Source organism: Uloborus diversus, chromosome 1, assembly GCF_026930045.1.
Source record: "Uloborus diversus isolate 005 chromosome 1, Udiv.v.3.1, whole genome shotgun sequence".
Lineage (NCBI taxonomy): Eukaryota > Metazoa > Arthropoda > Arachnida > Araneae > Uloboridae > Uloborus > Uloborus diversus.
The window spans coordinates 128,530,031-128,555,048 of record NC_072731.1 but is presented as its reverse complement, the minus strand read 5'-3'; the positions used below and the strand labels follow the sequence as shown (position 1 = coordinate 128,555,048).

The 25,018-nt window shown below is 35.5% G+C and overlaps 1 protein-coding gene across 1 annotated transcript in view; it reads right to left on the bottom strand.

Moving 5' to 3' along the window:
* Positions 1–25,018, bottom strand: part of LOC129232082 (uncharacterized) — a 44,026-nt gene that overhangs the window by 3,664 nt on the left and 15,344 nt on the right. The window contains exons 2-4 of the mRNA XM_054866321.1: positions 14,019–16,197; positions 8,413–8,581; positions 4,431–4,629 (exon numbers count right to left, since the gene is read on the bottom strand). Of these exons, the coding sequence (XP_054722296.1) occupies positions 4,431–4,629; positions 8,413–8,581; positions 14,019–16,019 (2,369 nt within the window). The 5' untranslated portion in view covers positions 16,020–16,197. The remainder of the gene's footprint in view (positions 1–4,430; positions 4,630–8,412; positions 8,582–14,018; positions 16,198–25,018) is intronic.

The window sequence follows — 25,018 nt, the reverse complement described above, 5'->3', positions numbered from 1 at the left end:
CAGACACTGTTAATCCATTGGATGTCTGGGGGTCATTTCTATACCTCAGAGCTAGACTGACGTAAACCCAAAAATTGCGATTTCGCGTTTGTTAGTGCATTGTACAGAAAATCCTCCATTCCGCATCAAGCCAGGTGAACGTAATTTAAAAAACAGCCCTGTAATTATTTACCAGCACTGAAAGAGCATGCATACCATCCTTTACATGCATCAAACGTTTTCCCTCTCCTGTAAAGAAGTGATCATGTGACTTACGATAGTCTGGCTCTGAGGTATTAAAGCTAACCTTTAAATAAAGAACAGTGGAAGACCATTTTACTATCATGGGCAAGTAAATGGCAGTATCTGCAGAAATGACTTTACAGGATATTCAAAGATGGCGTTTTGGATTTAATACTAATAACAGGGAAATGTTGAAATTAGACTTGTTTTTCACATTTTTATTTCAGTGGAAACCAGATAACTGAGCTTGTACACTGAAGTTAATGTACAATGGATGACAAAAATGCAAAAAAAAATGAAAACTTCTGCCCTTTACCTGTCCAGGACAGTTTAACTTACACCTCAGAACCAGAGGTTCTGCATAAAAAAGATTTCACAAATTTAGAAAATAATATTCAGAATACATCACTATATTTGAACATCAGAATAAATTTTTATTCCAATGAGAAAAAAGCTCAAATTATTCGAATTAATAAATCAATTAATATGCCCCACAATAAACAGGTATTATTGTACACTCAGCCTAGCTTCATTGTTTGCAAAACAGCTGCATTTTCAAGAACAATCTGTCTAGTACTTTTTTACTGTGAATGCTAGCTATTATTTAAAGCTTTAAATTAAGAAAGGACGATGAAAAACGTTTAGAAAATTTCATTTGCCTAAGCACTGTTATGTTTTCAAGGCAAAATAAAGTACCTTTTTAAACTGAAAAACTTATTGTTTACTTTGGAAAAGCTGTGCACTTTATAGAGAACTGCATATTATATGTTGGCGCTATGAAGGTATTCTAGTGTACCTGGGAGTTAGGGCACTAAGTCACAAGTATTAAGTAAAGGCAAAGGCTCTAAGGTAGTAATGACATTTTTCTTGGCCTTTAGGGTTGTTTATTTAAGCAGCATGGAACATGTGGAAGGAAAATTCAAGCAATGTAAATCAAACAATCCCACAGACACAGAAGAAGTAATAGTAATTGATTCCTGGTTTATAAGTTAAGGTTCAACATTTAGACATTGAGGAAAAGAGGTGCACAAATATGAGGGAGAGTATAATCTGCACCTCATTATTTTATTTTTTTAACAGATATTCGGTAGATAATGGGCAGAGAATTAGGATACTTTTTCAGTGATTACCAGGTTGTCATCAGACCTAGATAAAATTTAAAACTGTCTGTGAACTCAAATGAGTTCTTAAAAATTTTCTGCTAAAAATACGGTAGTCCCCTTGAGTCTTATAGTAAGTTGAGAGTAAGTAGGGTACTTCTAAGCAACTAGAATGTTTTTTCAATTATATTTACTCTTTTTCTTATATTATTAATTGGGAACAACTGAAAATTGGTGATCAACATTTTTACTCATAAGAAAAAAGTAATATTACAGAAATTTGTTTAAAAACTATCAAAATTTTCAGCGAACAACATTCACGTGTTCATCTTTATTATCTGGGTCTGTCTGTCCGCCATCTTGAATGACATTGTGGCAACCCCTACCAGTAGCAAATACAAGAGGGGGTCATGACCCTCCCCCCCAACCCGCGATAGTATTTGAATGTTTGTTGGAAAAAATTAAAAACTTGATCGAAAAAGTAAGAAAACGTTAATTTTTTTATTCATTTTTTTTGGACATTAAATGAAGGATGGGAGGGGGGGGGGGGTCATGAGAGTCGCGATCCAACCCCCCTAATCTGCAACAATACTTTGTAATCATTATAAGGTTCATTGCATTTGAGTAGTGAAAATGACTGCTTGGAAAAAAAAAAAAAAAGAAAACCTTTACAAAACCATGAGAAAAAGTAAATAAATTTTGAATTCCTTTTTTTTTGTGGCATTACATGTCGTTTTTCCATTTATACATAGCTTTACTTGAGACAGTTTTCCTATGGCGCTCCCATCAGACACCAGTTAGATAAAAAGGATCAAAGAAGTGTTTGCCGCCCGATCCCTTTTTATGCAACAAATTTAATCGATAAGAGTTAGTGTCAACTATTTCCCAGGGGTGCCCACCTGGGGGGGACGAGGGTCATGCACAGGCTGCACCACTGAAATTTTTACGGGGGCTGTTTTGAGGGGTATTTTCTCATTTTTAGAAGGCTTTTGCTTTTTTTGGGGGGGGGGGGGGGGGGTGCCCTTGATCTTAGGGGAGTGGGCAACCCTGTATTTCCAGAGCTGCAGGCATTGGTTCAATTTATAAAACATTTGAGTGCGTAAATATTTTTTCTTTAAGTCTTTAAATTATTATTTTTTTCTGTTGTGATTTTTAGACAGCTTTGTTTTTGTTCATGCTGAGTTTATTTTTAAATGTGCTATAAATAGTAATTAGCTTAAATCAGTGTTTTGGATTTTGTGCCATGCGAGAAATGTAAAATTTTAGTTTCGTGTTTGCGTGAAATGTCATTATACGCAGGTTCCCGAAAATGAGTCCATTGTATTAGACGGAAACTATACTGAAAAAAGCCGCATTTTGTCAGAAAAGGACTACCTATTACAAAAACAATGAAGCTTTCGGGTGACAAAACATTGTTGTCTTTTCTGGCAAAGGTTTAAAAAAAAAAACTGATGAACCCAAATTTGATGGAAACATATCCCGAGCTCCTGTATCAGACTCTGAGACTAGGACGTCCTCGTCCACCTCTGATTTTTCTACAACTGGAAAAGAATCAGTCTCTGAGTAATCAATGTCTGAATTACATTGATAAAATATTTAATTTTTAATTAGATTTTCGCCGCATTTTTCAGTGAAGTTTTAATAGTTTAATTCTGCATACAAGATGCATATGTCAAATAAAACGAACCTTCTTTACAGAAATATCAGTACATAAAATCTAAAAAAGTGCAGGGACCAAGGGCACCCATATGCAAAAATTTAAGGGGGGGGGGGCTCAGATATTTTCCCCAGGGGTTAGGAGGGTATTTTCTCCATGGAAATCGATTTCAGGACAGATTAGAGCCATTAAAATATTTCATTTGTAATAACTTTTTCATTAACAGCTGGAGAATAAATGTTTTCACATTTTTGCAAAGAAAAAAGTACCAAAAGCAAGAAAATTCTAATTTCAAAGGCTGGCTCGAGCCTCCCTTGCCCCCCTATATGGGCGTCCTGGGCAATAACCGTCATAAGCTATTATCTTAATGTTTATTTTATTATGATTAATATGCAATAACTTTTTAGTTTTTTCAGTTAGTTAATGTTAACCACAACTTTTATGCTAAACAATCCTTCACTTTAGGTCCAGATCTATAACTTTCGGCTTTCACTACAAATCACAACAAGCAATTTATGTTTTGTGAACTTGTATCTGAGATGCCCATTATATTTTAAGTCGCTATGTAAATCTGAACAGGATTAAAACTTTTATTTTCAGCACAAATTCAAAGTTCACCATTAGAACAGGAAATATCCTTCCTGTTCCTTCACGGCATTTACAAGATGCATCCCAGAGTGATTTATTTTAATTATTATAATTTTAACTAAATTTAACCTAAGTTCAAGAAAATTGCCGTACATGAGACTCGAGAAGAATTGACAGAGACATGAGAAAAATTAGACCCACACCCTTGGATTTGGTGCCCTAAATATAATTTTTTTTATGGAAAAACGTATTAAAGTTTGACCACGAGGAGATGGTGGATGACCATGAAGAGGAAACATCATTTGTAATATGTAGAATCGACCAGAAAGCACCAAGTACAAAAGGTACGTTTTCACTAATCATATCTATTGCAGTTATTGTCTTGTGCCAGCTAGGCTGGCAGTATGAGGTGTCCTGCTCACTTTTCTAACTATACCGCCATTTAGTGTGAAGTCCTACTTCCACAGTACCCACATGCCAGAAGGACCCATTTATAGGGTAGGCAACCATTCATAGCACAACAACACATTCACACAAAGAAAGGACAAGGAAGAAAAAGTACATCCATGCCCGAGGCAGGATTTCAACCTGGGCCCTCCTAATCTGCAGTCAGACTTCTCTGACCACTAGACAAGGCGGACGACAATCTCTCTCATACCTATTACAAAATAATAAAAACCTATTACAAATGATAAAAATGATGTTTCCACTCCAAGGTAATCAGCCATCACTCCGTGGTCATGCTTTATTGCATTTTGCCTAACAAATCCTCGTCATCCCGTCACACATCAACTGCTGCAAACCTGGTCTGTGGGCCATTACGACACCGACAGGTCAGGTTTATTGCGAGAAAAGGGTCGTACCTGCAGAGGTGCTGCAAGGACTGGACCTGCTTGAACCGGGAGACTGGGTGCAGGAGTTGGACGCGCATGGGACCCAGGACGGGGCGCCGGTGCAGGAAGAAGAGGTAGCGGCCGGAGCGGGAGTGCGCCACCGCAGAGTCGATGAAGTCCACGATGGTGGCTGAGCGGAACTTCTGCAGACACCCGAAGCTGAAGTTGCCTGTTAATGAGGAAAGTGAAAAAGGTTTCAGCACTTTCTCAGAGAAACTTTGCCTCGAGGTCCTATCGGCTAAGGGGTAAAACACCGGGCAACCATCACAAAGGTCTGTGGATCAAGACACATCACATAAGGGTCACCAATATGTGGTGAGTGATGCATGTCTGTGCTAGAAATAAATATTCTTCCTACTGAACTCTTGCTCCTCCTGTACATTAGGATTTATCTTAATTGGACCAACTTAATTTCATGTGTGGAGAGTCTCATTTCTTAAAGTGGCACTAAAAATAAAAATAATAGAATGCTTTTAAGACCTAAGAAATCTCACACAGATGATTGAATGAAATATAAACACAGGTCCACGGTTACGTCAATTTGATAGTAAGTCATCAAGTGAGGCTGAGCTTGCATTAAGCATTCGCCCTTGCGTCAAATGAGCTTCAAAATATCACAGTTCAAAGTTAAAAAATCTTTGCCATCAATGAACATCGATTTTAAAACATCAATGTTTTAACTAAAACATGGATGTTAGAATTGAATTGGTAGTTTAAAGAAGGGAACAAGAGCTAAAATATGAAAATTTGAATTTGTGCTTAAAAAATTATTTGAACCTTCAAACAGTTTTTTTACTGCTAAAATTCAAATTCTCATATTTTGACGCTTGTTTCCTTCTTCAAACTACCGATTCAATTATTTTTGAGTTACATTTACTTTTAGTGTTTTTCAGTTTGAAAATATTTAATTATTGCTGTAACTAGTTTGTCTATGTTGTTGTTGTTGTTGTCGTGTCCAAAGAAGTGCAGAGTGCAAAAGGTTTAAATGGCTCCAAAAGTCTTAAAAACAAGATCCGCTAATTCTGGAGCCTGATGACTGTAAAGGATTTCATGTGGTGGTGCTCCAAGTTGGAGGAGGGAGCGAATAATGGCCTTGCAATTAAAGACATGGTCCGGGGTTAGTTGAGAATAGGGACAGTGTTTGCAGATGGGATAGGATTTAAAGTTTATCTATAATCTTTGCATGTCTTATTCTCAGTTTCCATGCTATTCATGTACAAAATCAATGTTGTGAAATTATTGCTTTGCATTTATGTTTTAAGGTTCAGTATTTTCAATATATGCATTGAGTACTTATACTTTTGTATTGCTTATATATATATATATATATATATATATATATATATATATATATATATATATATATATATATATATATATATATATATATATATATATATATATATAAGCTATATATACGAGGCGTATTTTTAAAGTAAGTTCCGTTTTGATATAAAAAAAGAACGAGTACAGATAGAGCAAAGAAATTTATTGCACAAAAATCTACCATCCTTACGCTATTTTTTGACATTGCTCCCGTGATTTTCCAAACATTTGTCATAGCATGGTACAGGTTTTTGTATACCTATTCATAGAAAATTGCCGCCTGTGTAGTCAGCCATGGGATAACATGTTCTCTGAGCTCATTATTGCTGTTGTGCCACAGACCACCTTGGAAAGACTTTAGATGCCGAAACAAATGAAAGATGCTGCGAGCGAGGTGAGGGCACACCAGAGGATGTTCAAAAACGCCCCAGCCAAAGCCCTGAAAGAGTCCTCATGGTTGACTAAACGGGCGGTAACTTTGTACAAATAGGTATACAAAAACCCGTACCACGCTATGACAAATGCTTGGAAAATCAAGGGAGCAATGTCGAAAAATAGCGTAAGGGTGGTAGATTTTTGTGCACTAAATTACTTAGCTCTATCTGTACTCGTTCCTTTTTTATATAAAAACGGAACTTACTTTAAAAACACGCCTCGTACATATATATATACACACACAATTATTACTGAACTTGCTTAGCCTGTTCTGAATCTATAATTTAAGGAACTGAGCTAAAAGAATTTAGTACTGACCCACTTAGAAGCAATTGTTAGAGATTATACTGCATGTAAGTCAGTAATATATTCAAAAGTGTATGTTATATATTTATAAAAAAATAATGTTTGAAAACAAATGTTTTTTGGTTGATGTATCAACACTATCAATGTTTTGCTGTTAATGTTACTCAGAAACCACCACTCCCATTTATTAAGGGTCAATTTTGCTATCATACTTAGTGTGAAGAATATGAGACAAAAAGAGATTCAAGCAGACTTTCATTCCTAATTCTAAATGTGATACATAACATGAAGAAAGTCAGTCGACTTAGGTGTCATGACATGAAGATCATGCCAATAACCTATCTTAAATTTAAAAAGATATTATAGGGCAGTTCTCAAAAGGTGGGAGCAAAAAAGTTAATTCTGAACAATTTTTAAACTTTTCAAATTTGACAACAATTTTGATTTTATTGTGTAGTATATACACCTATCATATTATAAACATAAAAAGACAGCAGGTATTTATAAAAATTATTAAATAGCAAATTTAATAATCGGTCTGTAGGTAACAGGTTTTGGACATAATCATAATGTAAGAGTCACAATTTTCGAACTTTCCAATGAAAATTTCATCTATTATTAAATTCTGCAATTAAAAATAGAGGAATAATGAAATACTTGAATGACTTGATATACTGGTCTTCAAATAATAAAAATTTGCTAGGTTTCGCAGAATGCGAAAAATAACCAATGCATTTCGCCAGCGCAGATGATTAAGTGGCTAAAATTGATGCAGTTGGCGAAAACGGGAATTCTCCACTGGTAACCCTTTGCTTATCGTACGCTGTGAGTTGTCGCCAATCAGGGTTTGCTTGGCAACTTTTGTGCAAAGAAAAGAAATACCTAAATATTAGAACATTGAAGAACTACTTATTAAATAAGTGCTGTTTAGATGTCAATTTATTGTCGTAATTTGAAAACATTTTATCCAAAATATCAGTAAAATAACAGATAACCATGTTCAAAATGTTGCAGAGTTATGAGCTGCCGCCCTTTTGTTTACTTAAATGCGTTCGTTACGATCGCAAACTTGTGCTGCTACTGTTATTTATGTAAAATTCAATGAATAGCGTATTAATTATGCAAAATGCCAATGGATTAAAGAAATCAACATTATAATAACCTTTTTTATTAAAGTTATAAGACAGTACATCAATTATAATAATGAATAAATTGACAGAATTATCGGCGTCTAGATCGTCAATTTGGACATCTCACATGTATGTTTAAGAAAACTGATTTTGCTTCAAAGATAGTGCATAAAAACATATGAAAACACTTTAAAATCATTAAAAATTGATTTTTAGGATCGAAAAATACCTTTAAAACATATCACATACTTTGTTCTCAATTAATAGCATCGTCCAGATTGTAACTTTTGGACATACATCAAACTTCCAACTTAATTTTTTTCTAAAATTGTTCACAAAATAAATTATATGTCTGTACTTTTACAATTTGTGGAAAATATTATCAAAAAATTATTCAATTTCATATCCTTAGTTTTTTTTTTTTTTTTTTTGAAACATATGGAAATAATTATAAAAAAAAATTGATAGTACATTTGCTGAGTTAACTTTTTGAATGTCCAAAAAATTGTGTTTTATTTGCAAAGAAAACACTTTTTTAAGGGTAGTTGCAAAGCATTTTTTCCATAATTTATGTCAACTTTTGCCTTTATACAGTATTATAATTTTACTCAAAGATGTTTGAGTGAATTAAAATAAAAGTTATTTGGTGTTAAAGCTTCAAAGTTTAGGTCTGTGTTTGCTGCCACCTCTTGAGAACTGTCCTATAAATCACAAACAGCAACATTCTTATGACATGAAAAAAATATGTTTCTTACCATGGTCGTGCTCTATGCGCACGTGCCTGACCAGCCCATTGAGCTTGAAGGTGAGGGAAAAGATGTAGTGCTCATCTGAGGAGTCGCGTACCACAAATGACCCATCTGGCTCTCCCCTAAGCAGTCCCTCTGCAGTTTCCCCACTGATGGGGCCCCAATACCAGCCACACTGTTCAAAAAACAATTATGTGATGGTGAAAGTTATAATAATGCATTAATAAAATTATGACCTCTAAAACATTATGTTACTTACTTAGAATAGGGTAAACACTAGATTTTGCTTAGCAAGGTTAAACTTCGAAAATTCAGACATCCAAATCAAAAATCTAGACATTTATCATATTTCAATTTAAAAATAAGATTGCTTCATCCAGTTCCAACATTTCTCACGAGATGCTATTTATCAGGGTTCATACACTTGTGGTTAAAAAACCCCCCCGACTTTTCCAGGTTGTTTTTTTAGAAAATTCCAGGATACTCGCCTCATTCAAAATAAGTTTGAATAACAATATTTTCAAAATAATCAAAATTATTGAAAGTAGCAATGCACAAATTCTACCAATTTCTTTAAATTAGAAGAAAATATAAAACTCTCGGAAATTACGATAATTTAGCAGAAAGCTCGCGAAAAATGTTGAATTCAGTAAGACATCTGCAGGAACTTCGTATTTACAATAAACTTATAGAAATCTACAGAATTTGTGCAAAATTCTATCTTGAGTTGGAAGATATTTGTAGAAAATTGGCAGTTTCTGCAAAAATTTCATATTCCAAATCTAAAAAGACAGATTTTTCTAGCATTTTTGGTTCCTCTTTTCTTTACTTTTCCCAATCAATATCCACTGCAATTTCTTCCATAAACGTATGTTTTGGAAACATGCAAACATTGAAACACGTCCATTGCCGAGCCGAAAATTGTGCGTCTTGCTTGAGATTTCAATTATTTTGGGTCCTGAAAATATTTTAATTATTTAGAAAGTTTTGAAGGGTCTTATTACAGGGTGGCGACAGAAACTGGAAAAAAAAGTTCCCTGACCTTTCCCTGATTAAGTTCACCAAATTTCTCTGATTAACGTTACCAATGATAATGGTTCCTTTCTTTGCCCTACGCGAAAAGCATTGCATATTAAATAAAATGCAGTGTTTAAAACGGTTTAAGCTGTTAATTAAAAATATATTTTGAAAAGATGCTCCTTTTTTTTTCTTTGGTAAATATAGTACATTAAATTATCGACAGAGAAATATTGTAGGAAATCTAAAACAAATACTTTACGTCCAGGAACCAGTTAACATAAGAATTCTAAGAAATTATTAAAACCACTCTTACGCATATCTAATCATGATAAAACTAAAAAATTTAAGTGGAAATAATCTTGAACTGAATTTTCAAGTAGTATAATTGTTGCTGCAAGAATAACAAACAAATGATAGTTAAAGTATGGAAGTAATGTAGTTTTACTTGCGTATATACTACTGCCGTGTGCACAGTGTGCAGGTAAACAGCAATACCTGCAGAAATGAGTTTTCGAGATGTATTTGAAGAAATGTGTGGTGGATTCAGTACTAACACTAGGAAAACGTTGGAATTCGACGTTTTTTTTTCTTTTTTCGCCACTCTTTTTTAGCAGGAACCAAATAAACGAGTATGTACAACAAAGGTAAACGTACCATAGGTGACAAAAATATAAAAGAAAATGAAAAATGTTCAGTTTCTGCCCTTTACCTCCACACGGCAGAATAGAAATATTTATGTAAAACAAATTTAAATCTTTCAACAACCAGTTATATTGAACTATTCTCTAACCAAGAACTTAGTTTTTAATGAATGAATACAGCATTTTAACTATTAAATATAATCAAAATATTTACTTATGTACACAACCCAATTTCAAATGATTTCATTAGTTCTCGAAAATAAATCTTAGATTACTTTAGTAACAAACAACATTGAAATGCAAAAACAATTATTAATTTCAAAATGTATGTGATGGTTTTAAAATAAAAGAGTTTTAAAGGCTGAAAAAAATCCTTCCTGTAATCTGAAGTGACAGCAAATAATACCATGGCAAAAAAAATATATATATATTTGATTTTAAGTCAAAATTAAATTAATTAGCAATTAAATTAAAAATGCCAAATGATAACTTTGAAGATTTTTTCAGCATTAATTTGAAAAACAAAGATTCTTTCTTGAAATCAAGATTACAGTATGCTAATTACTTCAAGACAATGAGCAAAAGCAGGGGAGCAAAGTCATTAATGACGGCTTTCTCTTTGCTTGTAGGGTTGTTTATTTTACATAGCATTAAATGCGTGAAGGAAAATTCAAGCTAGGTAGAATAAAAAACTTTACAGACACAAAAGCAATCTTAGGAAGCTCATCCTGAGACTGAATACTTAGACCTTGAGCAGAGCCGGCTCTAGTAGCTCTGCCGCCCTAGGCTATATTGACAATGCCGCCCCCTCCCCATTGAAAAATAACAATAATGTAAAATAATAATACATTAATAAAACAAAAATAATAGCAAAGTGCTTAAAATAAAAGTGAGTTTTTAATTCCAAACTGGGTTTTGCATAGACAAGCACTGGTACACACTTTATAAAATCTTTTTTAACATTTAAGTAGTGCATCTTAGGCACTGAAATTCATATTAATATTTTCAAAAGACTTTTAAATCACACAATTTGCTGCCTCTAAAATTAAAATGAATTTCTAGTTAAATTCTGAACTAGGTTTTGCATATCCAAACACTGGTACACACTCTAAATAATTATTATTTTTTGCATTGGAGCAAGGAATCTTATGGCGCTGGAACAGATATTCATACTTAAAAAAAAAAAAGCTTCAACTTCAAAATTTGCCGTCCCAGGCTACCGCCTAGGTCGCCTACCCCAGAAGCCGTTCCTGCCTTGAGGAAAAAAGACGCACAAATATGCGGCACCGTATAATCACACCGCTTTAAGTTTACTTTTTTGAAACAAATAATTGACCGAAAATTCGTAGGGAATCAAAGTACTGCATTTTGCAAGGCAAAAAAAAAATCTTCATTTGATCAATTTTCCCTGAATTTTTGTTATTTTTGAAATTCCCTGATTTTTCCCTGAGCGATAAAGTTCCCCGACTTTACCCTGATCTCCCTGATTTCCCTGGTCTGTCGCCACCCTGTTTTATATGCTATCCTAACTCCCCACTTTTTATTTATTATTTTAGTAATTTATTTATTTATTAACATTATTTCAATTGCTCCTTCAACTTCCTAATAAAAAAAAATGTAGTTTGAAATAATTTTGTATTTTTGCTCTTTTTATGCATTTTAGAAAGCAAAAAAATCTTTTGGGGGAATTTCAACCAGTTTAGGTTTTACAGAAATGCATACAACAGTGAAGTTTTAAAAACTGAAAAAAAAAAAAAATCTTTTGTACGAGACGATTTTGATTTACCACTCCTGATTTGAGGAAACGAGTTCACGTTGGTTACTTGTGTATACAATGTTTGAAGTACTTGCAGAACAATTTTGGTCAAATGATTTTACATTGCAGAACATCGTCAAGATTCTGCTTTGGGGAGCTATGGTAGATTTGCCAATACAAGTAGAAATACAGCAAAAAAGTTAAGATCACCTCAAATCAGGATTGGCTTTCTGCTGACAGAAACTAGTTTTTGCTGTGCCAGTGGCAGAAACTGGTTATAACGGGTAAAAACCTGCTGAAACTGGCAAAAACATAAAAATTGTCTCATTTAATTACTAAATGACATTTGTTTAACTGAACTAAAAAATTAAACTTCATTTCATCATTTATTTAAAAAAATAAAATTCTATTCTAGTACCCTTGATTTAGTTCAGAAAGAGAACTTTTCAATTGCAGATGCTCGTAATATTTGGATTAATCTAACAAAGGATGATAAATCATATGGGTGCTTAGGAAAGAGGAGTGACAGACAGAATTAAACAGGCATTACTGATTGTAATTTTCATGTTTATATGCTTCATTCAAAAAACCATTTAAAAAAAATATACAAATACAATACAAATAAATTGCGATAGTATTGTAATTAAATTGTGCTTAGGATAGCAATTAATTATTTTTTCCATGCCTTTTCTATTGTATGTCAGTAATTATTTTTTTGTCATTTTGTGAGTTTTTGCCAGTTGCGAGGTGTGTCAGAAAGTGGTTTTTGCCATGCCGGTTTGAACTGGTTTCTACCAGTAGTTTTAAAACCGCTGTGGCAGAAACTTGCCAACCCTGCCTCAAACAGCAACAATGAATGGAATAATGAGCAAGAGAATCCAAAATTGGCACAAATCCAGAGAAAACAGCCTAACAAAACATCATTAAAGGGCAAAACTAGGAAAATTCTTCAGTTGCCAATGGCCAACCATAGTTATTTCCTCAGTAGTCACTTTTTTGTAACAGGGGTTACTTTATTTTACTCAAAGTGGAGAAGGATATATTTTTTTTGATTTGTTGAAATTTAAATCCTGAGTCCCTTAATTTAAATTAAGTAGGTTAAATGTCATTTGCATACTTTAAGGTTATTAACTAATTTTTTTAAATGGTGATCATTGACAGCTAAATTTTCTATTCCCTTTTTGTTTTACTTAGTCACTTTGTAGTCGAAATCATGTTGCCCTTGAAAGATCATGGCGCAAGAAATAAAAAACTTTGGTGCAGCATGGTTCTTTTAACAAGGCAGTTGCATCTCTGAGGGTTGTATTACATTTGAGAGAAAGTCAAAGTTATTAGAATAAGTTAGCAAACTGAAGAAATTAAGGACCTTAAAAGACTTTCAACAAAAATTAAGATTAATTAAATTGAAGGGCATTCAATTGCCCTTAAACTTTGAAAGGCAATTAGTTTTAAAAATAAAATTTAAGTTGATTTTTATGACTAAGGGAATCCTATTTTATTGTACCAGAGGTAATAGTGAACTCGAGTAAAATTTTCTGAAGACAAGTGAAATTTTTTAACTAGACTGAATTTTCAACATAATTAAGATGCACTGAAATGTTAACAAACCAAAACAAACAAATAAAAAATAAAGTAACAATCCTTGGTATTAATCTAGGAACATACACATAAGGGAAGGGGGGGGGGGGGTGTCATAAAATAGATCTCATTGTTTAACTGAAAATCTCACTGTAAAAAGAACTGCATTGTGAGAAAGTAAAATTGAACAATCTTTACTAATAAAAAAGCTCAAAGTCTCTCTGTCTGGACCTCTGTGACGTACATAGCGCCTAGACCGCTCGGCCAATTTTCATGAAATTTGGCAAAGTTAGTTTGTAGCATAGGGGTGTGCACCTCGAAGCGATTTTTCAAAAATTTGATTTAGTTCTTTTTCTATTTCAATTTTAAGAACATTTTCCAGGGCAAAATTATCATAAGATGGACGAGTAAATTTACGAAATTATCATGACCTGGAATGGGAGAGCGAATGAACATAGCCAATTGGCAAGAAATTCATCATGCATTATTTGTAAATATACAGACGAACTGGATGACTTTTTAATTTTCAACTAAGGGCAAAGCTGTGCTGGTAACACTAGTTAGAAAATAAACTCACTGAAAAAAAAAACAAAATATTTTAGTTAAAAAACCCTTACATCTTTAACTCTTTCAATGCTTGCAGCATAATCCATCTTCCGTCTTTCAAAGTCTTCCTGACTCTCGCGATCATAAATCTGCGAGTGACAGCCCTCTATCGTCCACTGTTCATCGTCGTCTACCCACTCCGGGACACTGTTGCTCAAAGGTAGGGGCGGTAGGGCTCGGTTGGCAAAAGGACTGGTGTCGGGGCTTAATTTCCTGTCGCTGCCGCACGAAGCACTCGGCCCATCGCCCTCTGATTTCGGGCCCTTCTTGAGGCCAAAGAGGTGGTTAAATGCACTTCTGATGATGACCTGAAGACTCTTTTTCTGCTTTGGTGCTTCCGACTCCGTTTTGGATCGAGCCAACTTCTTCTTCTGCCTGAGATACGAGCTCAAGAAACCAAGGGATGACGACGAGGATTTGCTGTCGTCAGACGGCACGCTCCTTGACTGCCGTGCTGAGTACGCTGCTCTCCTCTCCCGGGGTCCCAAGGTCTGAAGGGAGCTGTGGACTTCCTCGAGAGTCATGTGGATAGGCTCACTATTTGGATCGTAGCGTGTCCCCTCGTTTCCCTTACAGAACAGGTCCCAAGGCATGCCGAAAAGCTTGCTCCTGGGACTCTCGTCTTGTAGCTTAGGATCCACTTCCATGGGCTTCTCTTCGGGAGGACTGGCATACCCCGCGGCAACTCCGTCGCTTAAAATGAGAGATTCAGAGGAAGGAAAATCGGAAGGCCTCGATGCAGCACCCCTGATGGGGGATCCCAGTGGTGGCACATCTAAGGATCTGCTAAAAAAATAGTGCATCCCATCATTTTGTGAAAGACTACTGGATGGACGTTCATGAAATGCAGAAAGTCTGTCGTGGTGTTGCCCTATCACCGCAACAACGTGCCGTCCACGGAGGGACTCCAGACTGCTGCGGCGGTGGTCCCTCCTGTCTGGATTTGTGGTAGGTCTGACTGCTTTCGGCTTCAATACCGTTGTGTACTTGGATCTCTCGTCGTGACAACGCTCGGACTTGCACATTCCGATGTGACACAGACAAGGACTGCCCTGCTCTTCTTCCCCTTCATCATCCTCACAGATTGGTGTCTTCTGTTCTTCAGGCAATCTCACAGACAAATGAAACTCCTCTGCAGCAACAGATACATTAGATGGCACATAATAAGCACTAAGTGTCTCATCACTGTAAGTTGCTTCAAAAACTTTCTCATCGGATGTATCCGTCTCTGTATCGGGCTTGCCATGCAGCTCATACTCATCCTCACTGTTTGCTTCCCCCTCAGTATAAATAACATGATTTTTGCATTCACGGACGGACGATATCGTCCTACACCATTTGATGTCGGGGGAGCAACGAGAGCAATCGGTACAGTTCCTGCAGCGTATGTATTGCACTTTGTGGCAGGTGAAACACTCACCTATACGACCATCTTTTCCTTCGCAATCCTTATTCAAGTCGTCCCCCTCCAGACAGATACCGAAGGCCGAGATTCGATCAAGTTTCTTGTCTTCTTCGCATGTTGGACGACCTCGGGGCCTCATTGTTGCAAAGAACGAGCAGCCGTGCTCCGAGATGCATTCTTCGTCACTTTCCGACTGAGCGTCGGGAACGGACTTTTTGTCTAGGGGGGACTCGTTGAAATCAGAATCGTCTGTTGATTTTTTGGGAGACTTTGGGCTCGTGGATTCTGATCCAGCAAAATCTGTGGCACTGCGCCAAGAGCCTAGGACGACCTCCTTCGATGGTGATGTGTGGAGCAGTGAGGGTCGGTTGAGGTGTTCACCCTCAAATCCACTGTCTGTACTCATGTCCGGCGACTTAACTGAGTCCGTGGTGTCCGAAGGGGTATCTATAGAGACGGGAGGCCGACCCAGGCCCTTCAAGGGCAGGGATGCGGGTTTTGTTGTTGTTTCCTGCTCCATGTCAGGGTTTTTCCTTCCAGATATGTACGACAACGTCAGGAAATAAGGCCATTCGCAAGGGCAGCAGCCAACAGCACTAACTTTCATCTTGCACAGGGAAAGTCAGTGGCACATCATGAGATAACATGTCAGTTCCAGGTTGCAAAAAGGAGCTGTTTTCAACATGAAGATTCAACTTTTTACGAATTTTAAAACATAGGGCACTGTAAAGCATTTTTTAACTATAAGCATGGCAGTCATCAAATGTGAATTTTCATTTTGACACCTAGGAATAGAAAAAATAAGATCAGATAAAGAAGCAAATGATTGAAAATAAAAAATGTTGATACAGTGAAACCAGTGTAAGTTGACCACTTGAGGTGCACTACTTTAGTGGTCAACTTACAAAGGTTGATTTATATAATAAGGGCTAATTCCGTGCCTGAAAAAGCGGTCAACTTAGACATGTGGTCAACTTACAAGGGTGGTCCACTTTACAGGTTTTACTGTATAACTCAATGGCACAAAATCAATTTGTTTGTTCATTTTATTTCTAAAAACAAATTTATGTGCAATTATATTTCAGTAAGTACAGGCTTAATTAACGTGAGAGCTAGAGGGTACAGTTTGACCATCGATTACATGGAAAGGCTAATATCCGGTTTATAGGCGGAAATGGACGTATCTATTAGTTTATAGGGGTGTTAATTGGTTTGTTTCAGATGTGCACTTTTTGCATCTCTATTATTTAGCCTTAGTTTTGTAAAAATGAAAATTTGCTCGCAGCAACATTTTTTTAAACTAAAGTAGATTCTATCTCTATTCTTACGGCAAAAGTAATTGATTCATTTATTCACAACAAAATTTTGAGCTTACCATTTTGCTTTTACGTTCCTGAACAAAATGAAAATATTTTATTTTCTTTTTGTTGTTTCTATGGTAACTATCTTTGTTTCCACTTACTTTATTTCTGAGAATGCAATAAATGAATAAGGCACTAGTGACATTACAAAACGCGTGTATCAATATCCCATCGCTATTTTCCCATCTTCCCTGCTAGATTGAATCAGATGAAATCGTCTTTACTTGGCAGATTGCCAGATTACAAATACAAATATACAAATACAAATGTGACGACCAGCAACAGGCTCTGAGCCCAGCTAGGCTGGTCCTAGTCAATTAATTAGTCCCCAATGAAGATCAATGGCCCTCTTAAAGCTATCCACTCCCTTGCTCATTACCGCCTCTTCCGGTAAGCTATTCCAAGTGCCCACGACCCTGCTAAAGTAGTAGTTTTTCCTGATTTCCAAGTTAGCCTGAGATTTAAATAGCTTATAACAATGACCCCTTGTCCTGCTTTACCCGCAAAAATTTAATCCATTTACATCTTTCATTTTGATAAATTTAAATAACTGAATCATGTCCCCTCTGACTCTCCTTTGCTCCAGGCTATACATGTTAAGCCTATTAAGTCTGGTATCATAATCTAAATCTGAGAGTCCCCTTACTAATTTAGTTACCCTTCTTTGAACCCTTTCCAATACAAAAATATCTTTCTTCAGATAAGGCGACCAAAACTGAACAGCATACTCCAAATGAGGTCTTACTAAACTCCTATATAAAGGCAGAAGAACTTTCTTAGATTTGTTTGAAATAGATCTATTGATGAACCCAAGCATTTTGTTGGCTTTGTTACTAGCAATACTGCACTGTTGACTAAACTTGAAGTCCTGATTTATAAAGACACCCAGATCCATAACATTTTCTGCCTGATTTATGACTGAACCCTGTAAACGATATCTCATACGCTTATTTCCATGACCTAAGTGTAACACTTGACATTTCCCTACATTAACTGCCATACCCCATTTATCTGCCCACTTAGTAATATGATCTAAATCCTCTTGCAGCTGTTTTACTTGTTCTTCATTTTCGACAATCCCCATAACTTTTACATCGTCAGCAAAACAATTCATGCTTCCAGAAATATTTTCATTGATGTCATTCATAAATATAATAAACAAAAGAGGCCCTAAAACTGATCCCTGAGGAACCCCACTTAAAACATCACTCCAATTAGAATGATTTCCTCTCACAACTACTCTTTGCTTCCTACCAGTAAGCCAATTTCTAACCCAAAGTAAAGTTTTTCCTCCTATTCCAATGTCAGCTAACTTGCTGAGAAGAGCAACATGCGGTACCTTATCAAAAGCTTTTTGAAAATCAATATAAACAACATCCACACATTTTTTGTTATCTAAAGCTGAGGTAACCTTGTCGTAGAAATGCAATAAATTAGTAGTACAGGATTTACCTTTCCTAAAACCATACTGCAAACTAGTCAACAGACTATTAGTCTCTAAGAACATCATGATCTTAATTTTGATCAAAGTTTCAAAAATCTTACAAATCACCGAAGTCAAACTTACAGGTCTATAATTCCCAGCAATACCTTTAGACCCCTTCTTAAAGAGTGGCGTTATGTTAGCCAGCTTCCAGTCCTCTGGTACCGTCCCCGAGTTATAAGAAGCATTGAAAATATTCAAAATAACATCCACTAATTCCTCTGCACATTCAACTAAAATTTTTGGATAGATATTATCTGGTCCCGGAGCTTTAGTTGCTTTAATCTTTTTCAAATGAAATAAAACCTCCTCCCTGGAAAATACAAAATCCTCAAGCTGTATAATAGCTTGTGTCTTGTTAGTGTCAACTGTTGAGATACAGTTATCGTCAAACACACTGGAAAAAAAGTTATTTAGAACATTTGCAATATCCCTATCATTTTGGATTAAATTTCCATACTCATCAACCAAAGGCCCAATTTGACTGTTTCGAGCTTTCCCAGAATTAGCGTAAGCAAAAAACCTCTTAGGGTTCCCATCAATGTCATCTGCCAGCCTTTGCTCCAATTCCCTTTTCTGAATCCGTACCAAATACTTAAAATTTCGCCTTGCCTTACCATACTGGAGCCTCTCCGCACTCTGACCAGTTTCTTTAAACTTACGAAAAGTGGCTTGCTTATAATTAAGAGCTTCTTTAGTCTTCCTGGAGAACCACATAGGCCAAATATTGGTACTAATACCTTTTCTCCTAAATGGAACATAGTCCCCAACGGTTTTAGCAAGTTTTTCCTTAAATTCCGTCCACTGCTGATCTACGTCGCTATTTTCCAACCCTGACGAAAAAACCCCTTTCAAGCTCTGCCTAAGTGCAACAAAATCGGTGTTTCTGAAATTGGGCACAAACCTAAAATTATCATCTTTGCACACTTCAAATTTAACCCGGAACCTAATGCTGTTATGATCACTATCTCCAATATGCTCCCCTACACTCAACCCCTGAACAAAACTACCTATGTCACAAAAAACAAGATCCAAAATGGCCTCCTCTCGAGTTCCCTGAGTTACAACTTGATCTAAGAAACAGTCACCAATTACTTTTAAATATTCCTCTTCTTTGCCATTACCAGGATAAAAATTATTCCAATCAATACCCGGAAAATTGAAATCCCCCATTATGATAACGGATCCCTTACTGGACATGTCACTAATAATACGGTACATCTGTTCATCTTGTCCCTGGTTTGAATTAGGTGGCCTATAAATGTTTTCAAAGCGTAGCTTTTTGCCCTTACTGCTCATCAACTCCAGCCAAACCATATCAATATCAGTAGGCTTATCATTTATGACCAATTCATTGCAAATAAAATTGTCTCTAACATAAAATAAAACCCCACCACCTCTATTACCTACTCTATCCTGTCTGAACAAATTATACCCAGCAATATGTAATAACTCTGCATCAGATTCGGTAGCCCATGTCTCTGTAATTCCAATAACATCCAACTTCTCATCCATAACTATGCTTTTCAATTCATCCATCTTGTTCCTAATACTGCGAGCATTGGTATAGAAAACTTTAAGCATGCCTAAGTTGCTTTTATTTAACACCCTGAAATTTCCTAAATTACAATTGTTAACATTACTACTTTTGTTCGTCACTTTATTTCCATTTCTAGCAATACCCAAAAAAATTTCATTTTCTCGATACCTGATGCTTGAACCATGCCCCCCATTCCAACTTAGTTTTTTGACTCCGAAGCCCTTAAAATTAATCCACTAACCATTTTGACCCCTGTAGAGCTCAGATGCAGGCCATCCCTAGCAATCCAATCCCGTTTACAATGACTCCATACATCAATGAACCTGATACTGCGCTTTTCGCAAATTGACTTCAGTAGCAAGTTCATACACCTCGCACGTTGATTTAGCCAGCTCCTATGCACTCCATACCTGGGAAGCAAACCAACCACTTGGACATTCGTTGAAAAGCTGGTTGCTTTATCCAACAGGGATTCCCATTCCCTAGAAAACTCCTCATTTTTACTGTGGCCTACATCATTTGTTCCCACCCACAAAGTAACCATGTCCTCCTTATTCAATACTCCCTTCTTTTCAGCAACCATATTAACGTCTTTTACCCTAGCCCCTGGTAAACAACACCTAGCCACCTTACGCTTTACTCTCCCAACTGTGTTACCCACCTCCCTTACCATAGAGTCCCCCAAAATTACACCCTTAGTTTCCCAATCTAACTCCTCATTTGAAACTTCCCCCTGAATCTCTGGAACATTTATACCCTCTACAACTAGCCTACACCCTAATGCTGACTGGGCTTCCAAAACTAGCATCTTAAGTCTTAAGTCTGAGAGTTCAGCACATTTAGTGCAAATATAATCCTCCTCAAAAACAGACTCATTTTCCCCCTTATACAGGCAGAACATATGACATAAATCACAAGAGATCCACCTGTCCCCCTTCCCACTCTTTACCTCTTTCATAATGCATATAACACCCATTTCTACTCAGTGAATATGTTCCAAAAGGCAAAACAGAAAGATAAAAATGCAAAAAAACACAGAATAAATACTAAAAACAGCAGCAAATAAACAGAGTTGCTACACCCAATAAAGCACACAAAATAAAAAACCAGGAGATCACCACATGTTAGGCTTAGCTCCAAAAAATGCAAAAACACTTCAAGAATACAATAACAGCAAAAAATGAGCCCCCAAAACACAATAAAACTAAATTACATGATAAAGTGAAGTAAAAAACCTAAAACTGGACAGTAATAATGAAAAATTATAGTAAAAAAACACTTATCAAATTAGCAGCAATAACACTCCCTGCATCACAGGCGCCCTCTAGTGGCCAAAAAACCAATACATACAATTTATACAATTACATACAATCTGTGGTCAAACAGTACCCTGTAACGTATAAATTTAATTTAGAACAGTTTGGTGATTAAAAGCAAAATAAACCAGCCGAAATATTAGTGGTAAGTTCTGCCTTGGTGCAAAAGATGTCTTCAAGGTTGATCCTTTCACCCTTTCCATAGAATGGCAAAGAAGACACCCGAAGTTCAGTACCCACCAATCACAGGCGGACAGGGGACTTCGCTACCCCCCTCCCCTCCTCAAATATTCTTCAGAAAATGCTCATTTCTTGCAGAAGGCAATAAGATAAGGTGAGGAGAAGCTGCAGGAGGAGTAAGCTTCCGCACTGGCGATTCAGCAAACTTTTTGCAATAAAGGAATTTTTTGAAAAGGCAACTTTTAAGATGCGAAATTTTATGAATGGGCCACTTTTCTGATGTGGATTTCGGGTCTGGATCGACTGGTGCACAGAAAATTTTGAGATGATGAAATACAAGCATAAATCACACATGAAGCAAAGGTTAGTGTTCTCTCCCTCAGAGTAAAATATGTGTAACAAATTATACAAATGTGACAACAAGCAAACAGGCTCTGGGCCCAGCTAGACTGGTTCTAGTCAGTTTATTAATGCCCAGTGAAGATCAATGGCCTGCTTAAGGCTATCTCATTACTCCTTTCCTCAATACAATTTCTTCTGGTAAACTGTTTCAAAAGCCGACAATCCTACTAAAGATGTAATTTTTCTTAACTTAAAGGTTAGCCAGAGATTTGAATAAATTGCAAAAAATTAATCTATTAATATCTTTCATTTTGATAAAATGAAATAACTGAATTATGTCGACTCTCCTTTGCTCCAAGCTATACATATTAAGCCTTTTCTAGTCTGGTATCATAATTTAAATCTGAAACCTTTTCATCTTTTTAATTAAACATGAGAATTTAAAATATCAAAATAATCATTAATATTATGATTTCCAACATGTGACATTATGAAAAGTCATCTTTATAATGTTAACAGTAGCAGTAGGTAGTGTGGATCATAAAGCAAAAATTTTTTCTGTACTAACATCTCATGATGCAAGGGGGGGGGGGATTGTTAAGCATTTGTAACAGCTAGGTCCCTTTATTTTTTTATTCATAAAAAAATGTCAGATTTTGATAATAAGTGTTGACTACACTTACAGGGGTCAATCCAGGTTTTGATTTTTAGGTCCGCATTCTGGGGGGAAGGGGGCTGGATTTTTTTTTTTTTTTTTTTTGTGAAACATCCTGTCATATTGTATGCAGCACTTTAAGCAAGCAAAACCTTAAATCTGAATCCATTTGGCCTTAAAGATTTCACTTGGAATGACTTGGATGCTGGAAATTTTTTAATGATGCTTTGCTTTCAGAGGAATCATTTAAGCTTAAAAGTGATGAAAGAACTATTTTAACAAATGAAATCAATTAACAATTGATTTTTCTATTTACTTTTAAAAAATACACTTAAATTTAAATAAAATATTAAGTTCAAAAATTATTAGCAAACACATTTTCAAATCAACATTTGCAAATTCATAATACAAAAATTATGTATATAAAATGAAAAAAATAACTTAAACTTGAAAAAACCAGTGTCTTTAAATGCTATCTGGAAGACTTAAATATTGTAAGACAGCAAAAATTTCCAATTGACATTTAATTACCTACTTTACTGTCAAGCAGGGGCGGCAAATAGGGGGGTCAAGAAGGGGCGGTCACACCCCCGAAATTTTTTGAGCAGAATGATAGAAAATGGGTGAATTCAATTTATGTAAGTCGGAAATCAATGTTCATTAAGGAAATCTCGCTGGTTCTCAGCAACTATTTGATGAAACTTGACATTCTCAGATTAGAAAAAGTGTTTTACGTTATTTGGATGATGGCTTAGAAATTTATGAAGCATTTTCAGTTTTGTCAAAACGTAGAAAACTGATAGAGAACCATGGTTAATTTTAACTAAAGAAGACATTGTCTCATATAGGCTAAATATTTCACGCTTGTGTGCCCAGTGTAACGATGGTATGTCCAATATGAGAGGCTCGTGAAAAGTGGTGTGGCAGCATGGTTTTCACAAGAAAATTCCTTGATATTTTTACATTAACTTTTACGCTCATTTTTTAAGTGTATATTTATTTAATGAGTGTTCATTGCTTTCTTCTGACAGAAACACGTTTCAGCTGTTCAATACATTATAATGCTTTCATAGAAACTTCTTAAAAATGCATGTGATTAGTGAATAAAAAAAGACATATCAACCAAATACCTTTTATGGGGATCTATAATTATGCAATCATGGAGTGACACAAGATAATCTTCAAGAGTTAAAACGATAAAAACATTTCTCTATAACTTCAAAGCAGTGATTTGACGACTAGAAAAATTATTGCAAAACGATTCTTTCAATGGTGAAAAAGCTCATGCTCTTTAGCATGTATGATTTCGTTTGAATTTTTATCCAATTTGTTTGCATCGGGAAAAGGTTTTTGAAAAATGCTTTACTCTATCAAAATCTACATCTTCAATCCATTACTCAACTATTGAAACCACAGTTCAATCTACAATTGATTTGTGCACCATACTACCACAGTTCAATCTACAATTGAAACTGAAAATAGATTTTTTATCAATGTATATTTCAATCAATCGTGAAATTTTTCAAAAAAATTCTTCCTCTGAGCCAAGATTTGATGATAATTATTTTTCTGTATGGTTGGCTGGAATTATGGTTATTTGAATTGGATTTTGAAAACGAAAAATAAAATGTTTCAACTGTGAGTAAAATTTTTAGCATGAGGCAAGAAAAATTACAAGCAATATTCCGACAGACCGGTTATCACATCCAGAGACTTCACTTTCGTCTTTGTTATGGACTCATCAGTCTGGAATAGTGAATAACAGACCTGGAGGCAGATGATATCTCATTGAAGCTGAGAGCACCGACATGATTAGATTATTCAATGATGAAAACTTTGATGAACAACAAACAATGATGAAGTCCCTCACAGTTTTTGAAGTAGCCTGGGTGGTTTTGAAGAACAAGATATAAAAAGTGTTTTCATACATAACTTTGTGTTACTTCAATCATTTTTTAACTATTACAATCAGCTCAGCTAGAAGAGAAAGATTTTTTTTTTATGTCTCAGGAGGTTAGAGAAATATTTTCGAAGCACAAAGGGGGAAAAAATATACCTTTTCCATTTAGCTGAACTGGCAAAACAGCACGACATAGGGCTCCGATAGATTAGTAACACGATTCACTGCACTTCCAAAATCCAAAAATCATGCATTGTAACTTTTCCAAAAGGTATAAAAACTTTAGTAGCGAGATGTTTTGCATGATAACTTTTTAGTCAATGAATCAAAATTTTAATTGTTTCTAAACACTAATTTTATTTATACTAAACCGATTTTATGACAACTTCTTGTTAGCTAATGTGTGTTTGGTTTCGCTTTGGGGTTATACATATGTAAGATATGTATATATCCCATATTTTCGACCCATGAAAGTTAGGATACTTTGTAAAAATTTTATTCTGGGGGCCCCTTTGTTGTGGAGGCTCTGGGGCAGTAGTCCCGCCTGCCCTCCCCTAAATCCGGCCCTGTTTACTGTTTATTTTTCAACTTGATAAATTCTTCAAATTTACCAAACTTTTTAAAAAAAAATATATAGAAAACAAATCAACTTTTTGAAGAAAAAAGTTTTTATGACTTTATTTTTAAATGTTTTTTAGGATCCCTTGAAGCCAAGTAATCTCTTTAAGTACATAAACATTATGCACTAATATATTTTGAATGTGGATGTAAAATATTTTTAATTTATATTTTAACTAAAAAATATTAAGTAATTAAGAAAAGCATAGCT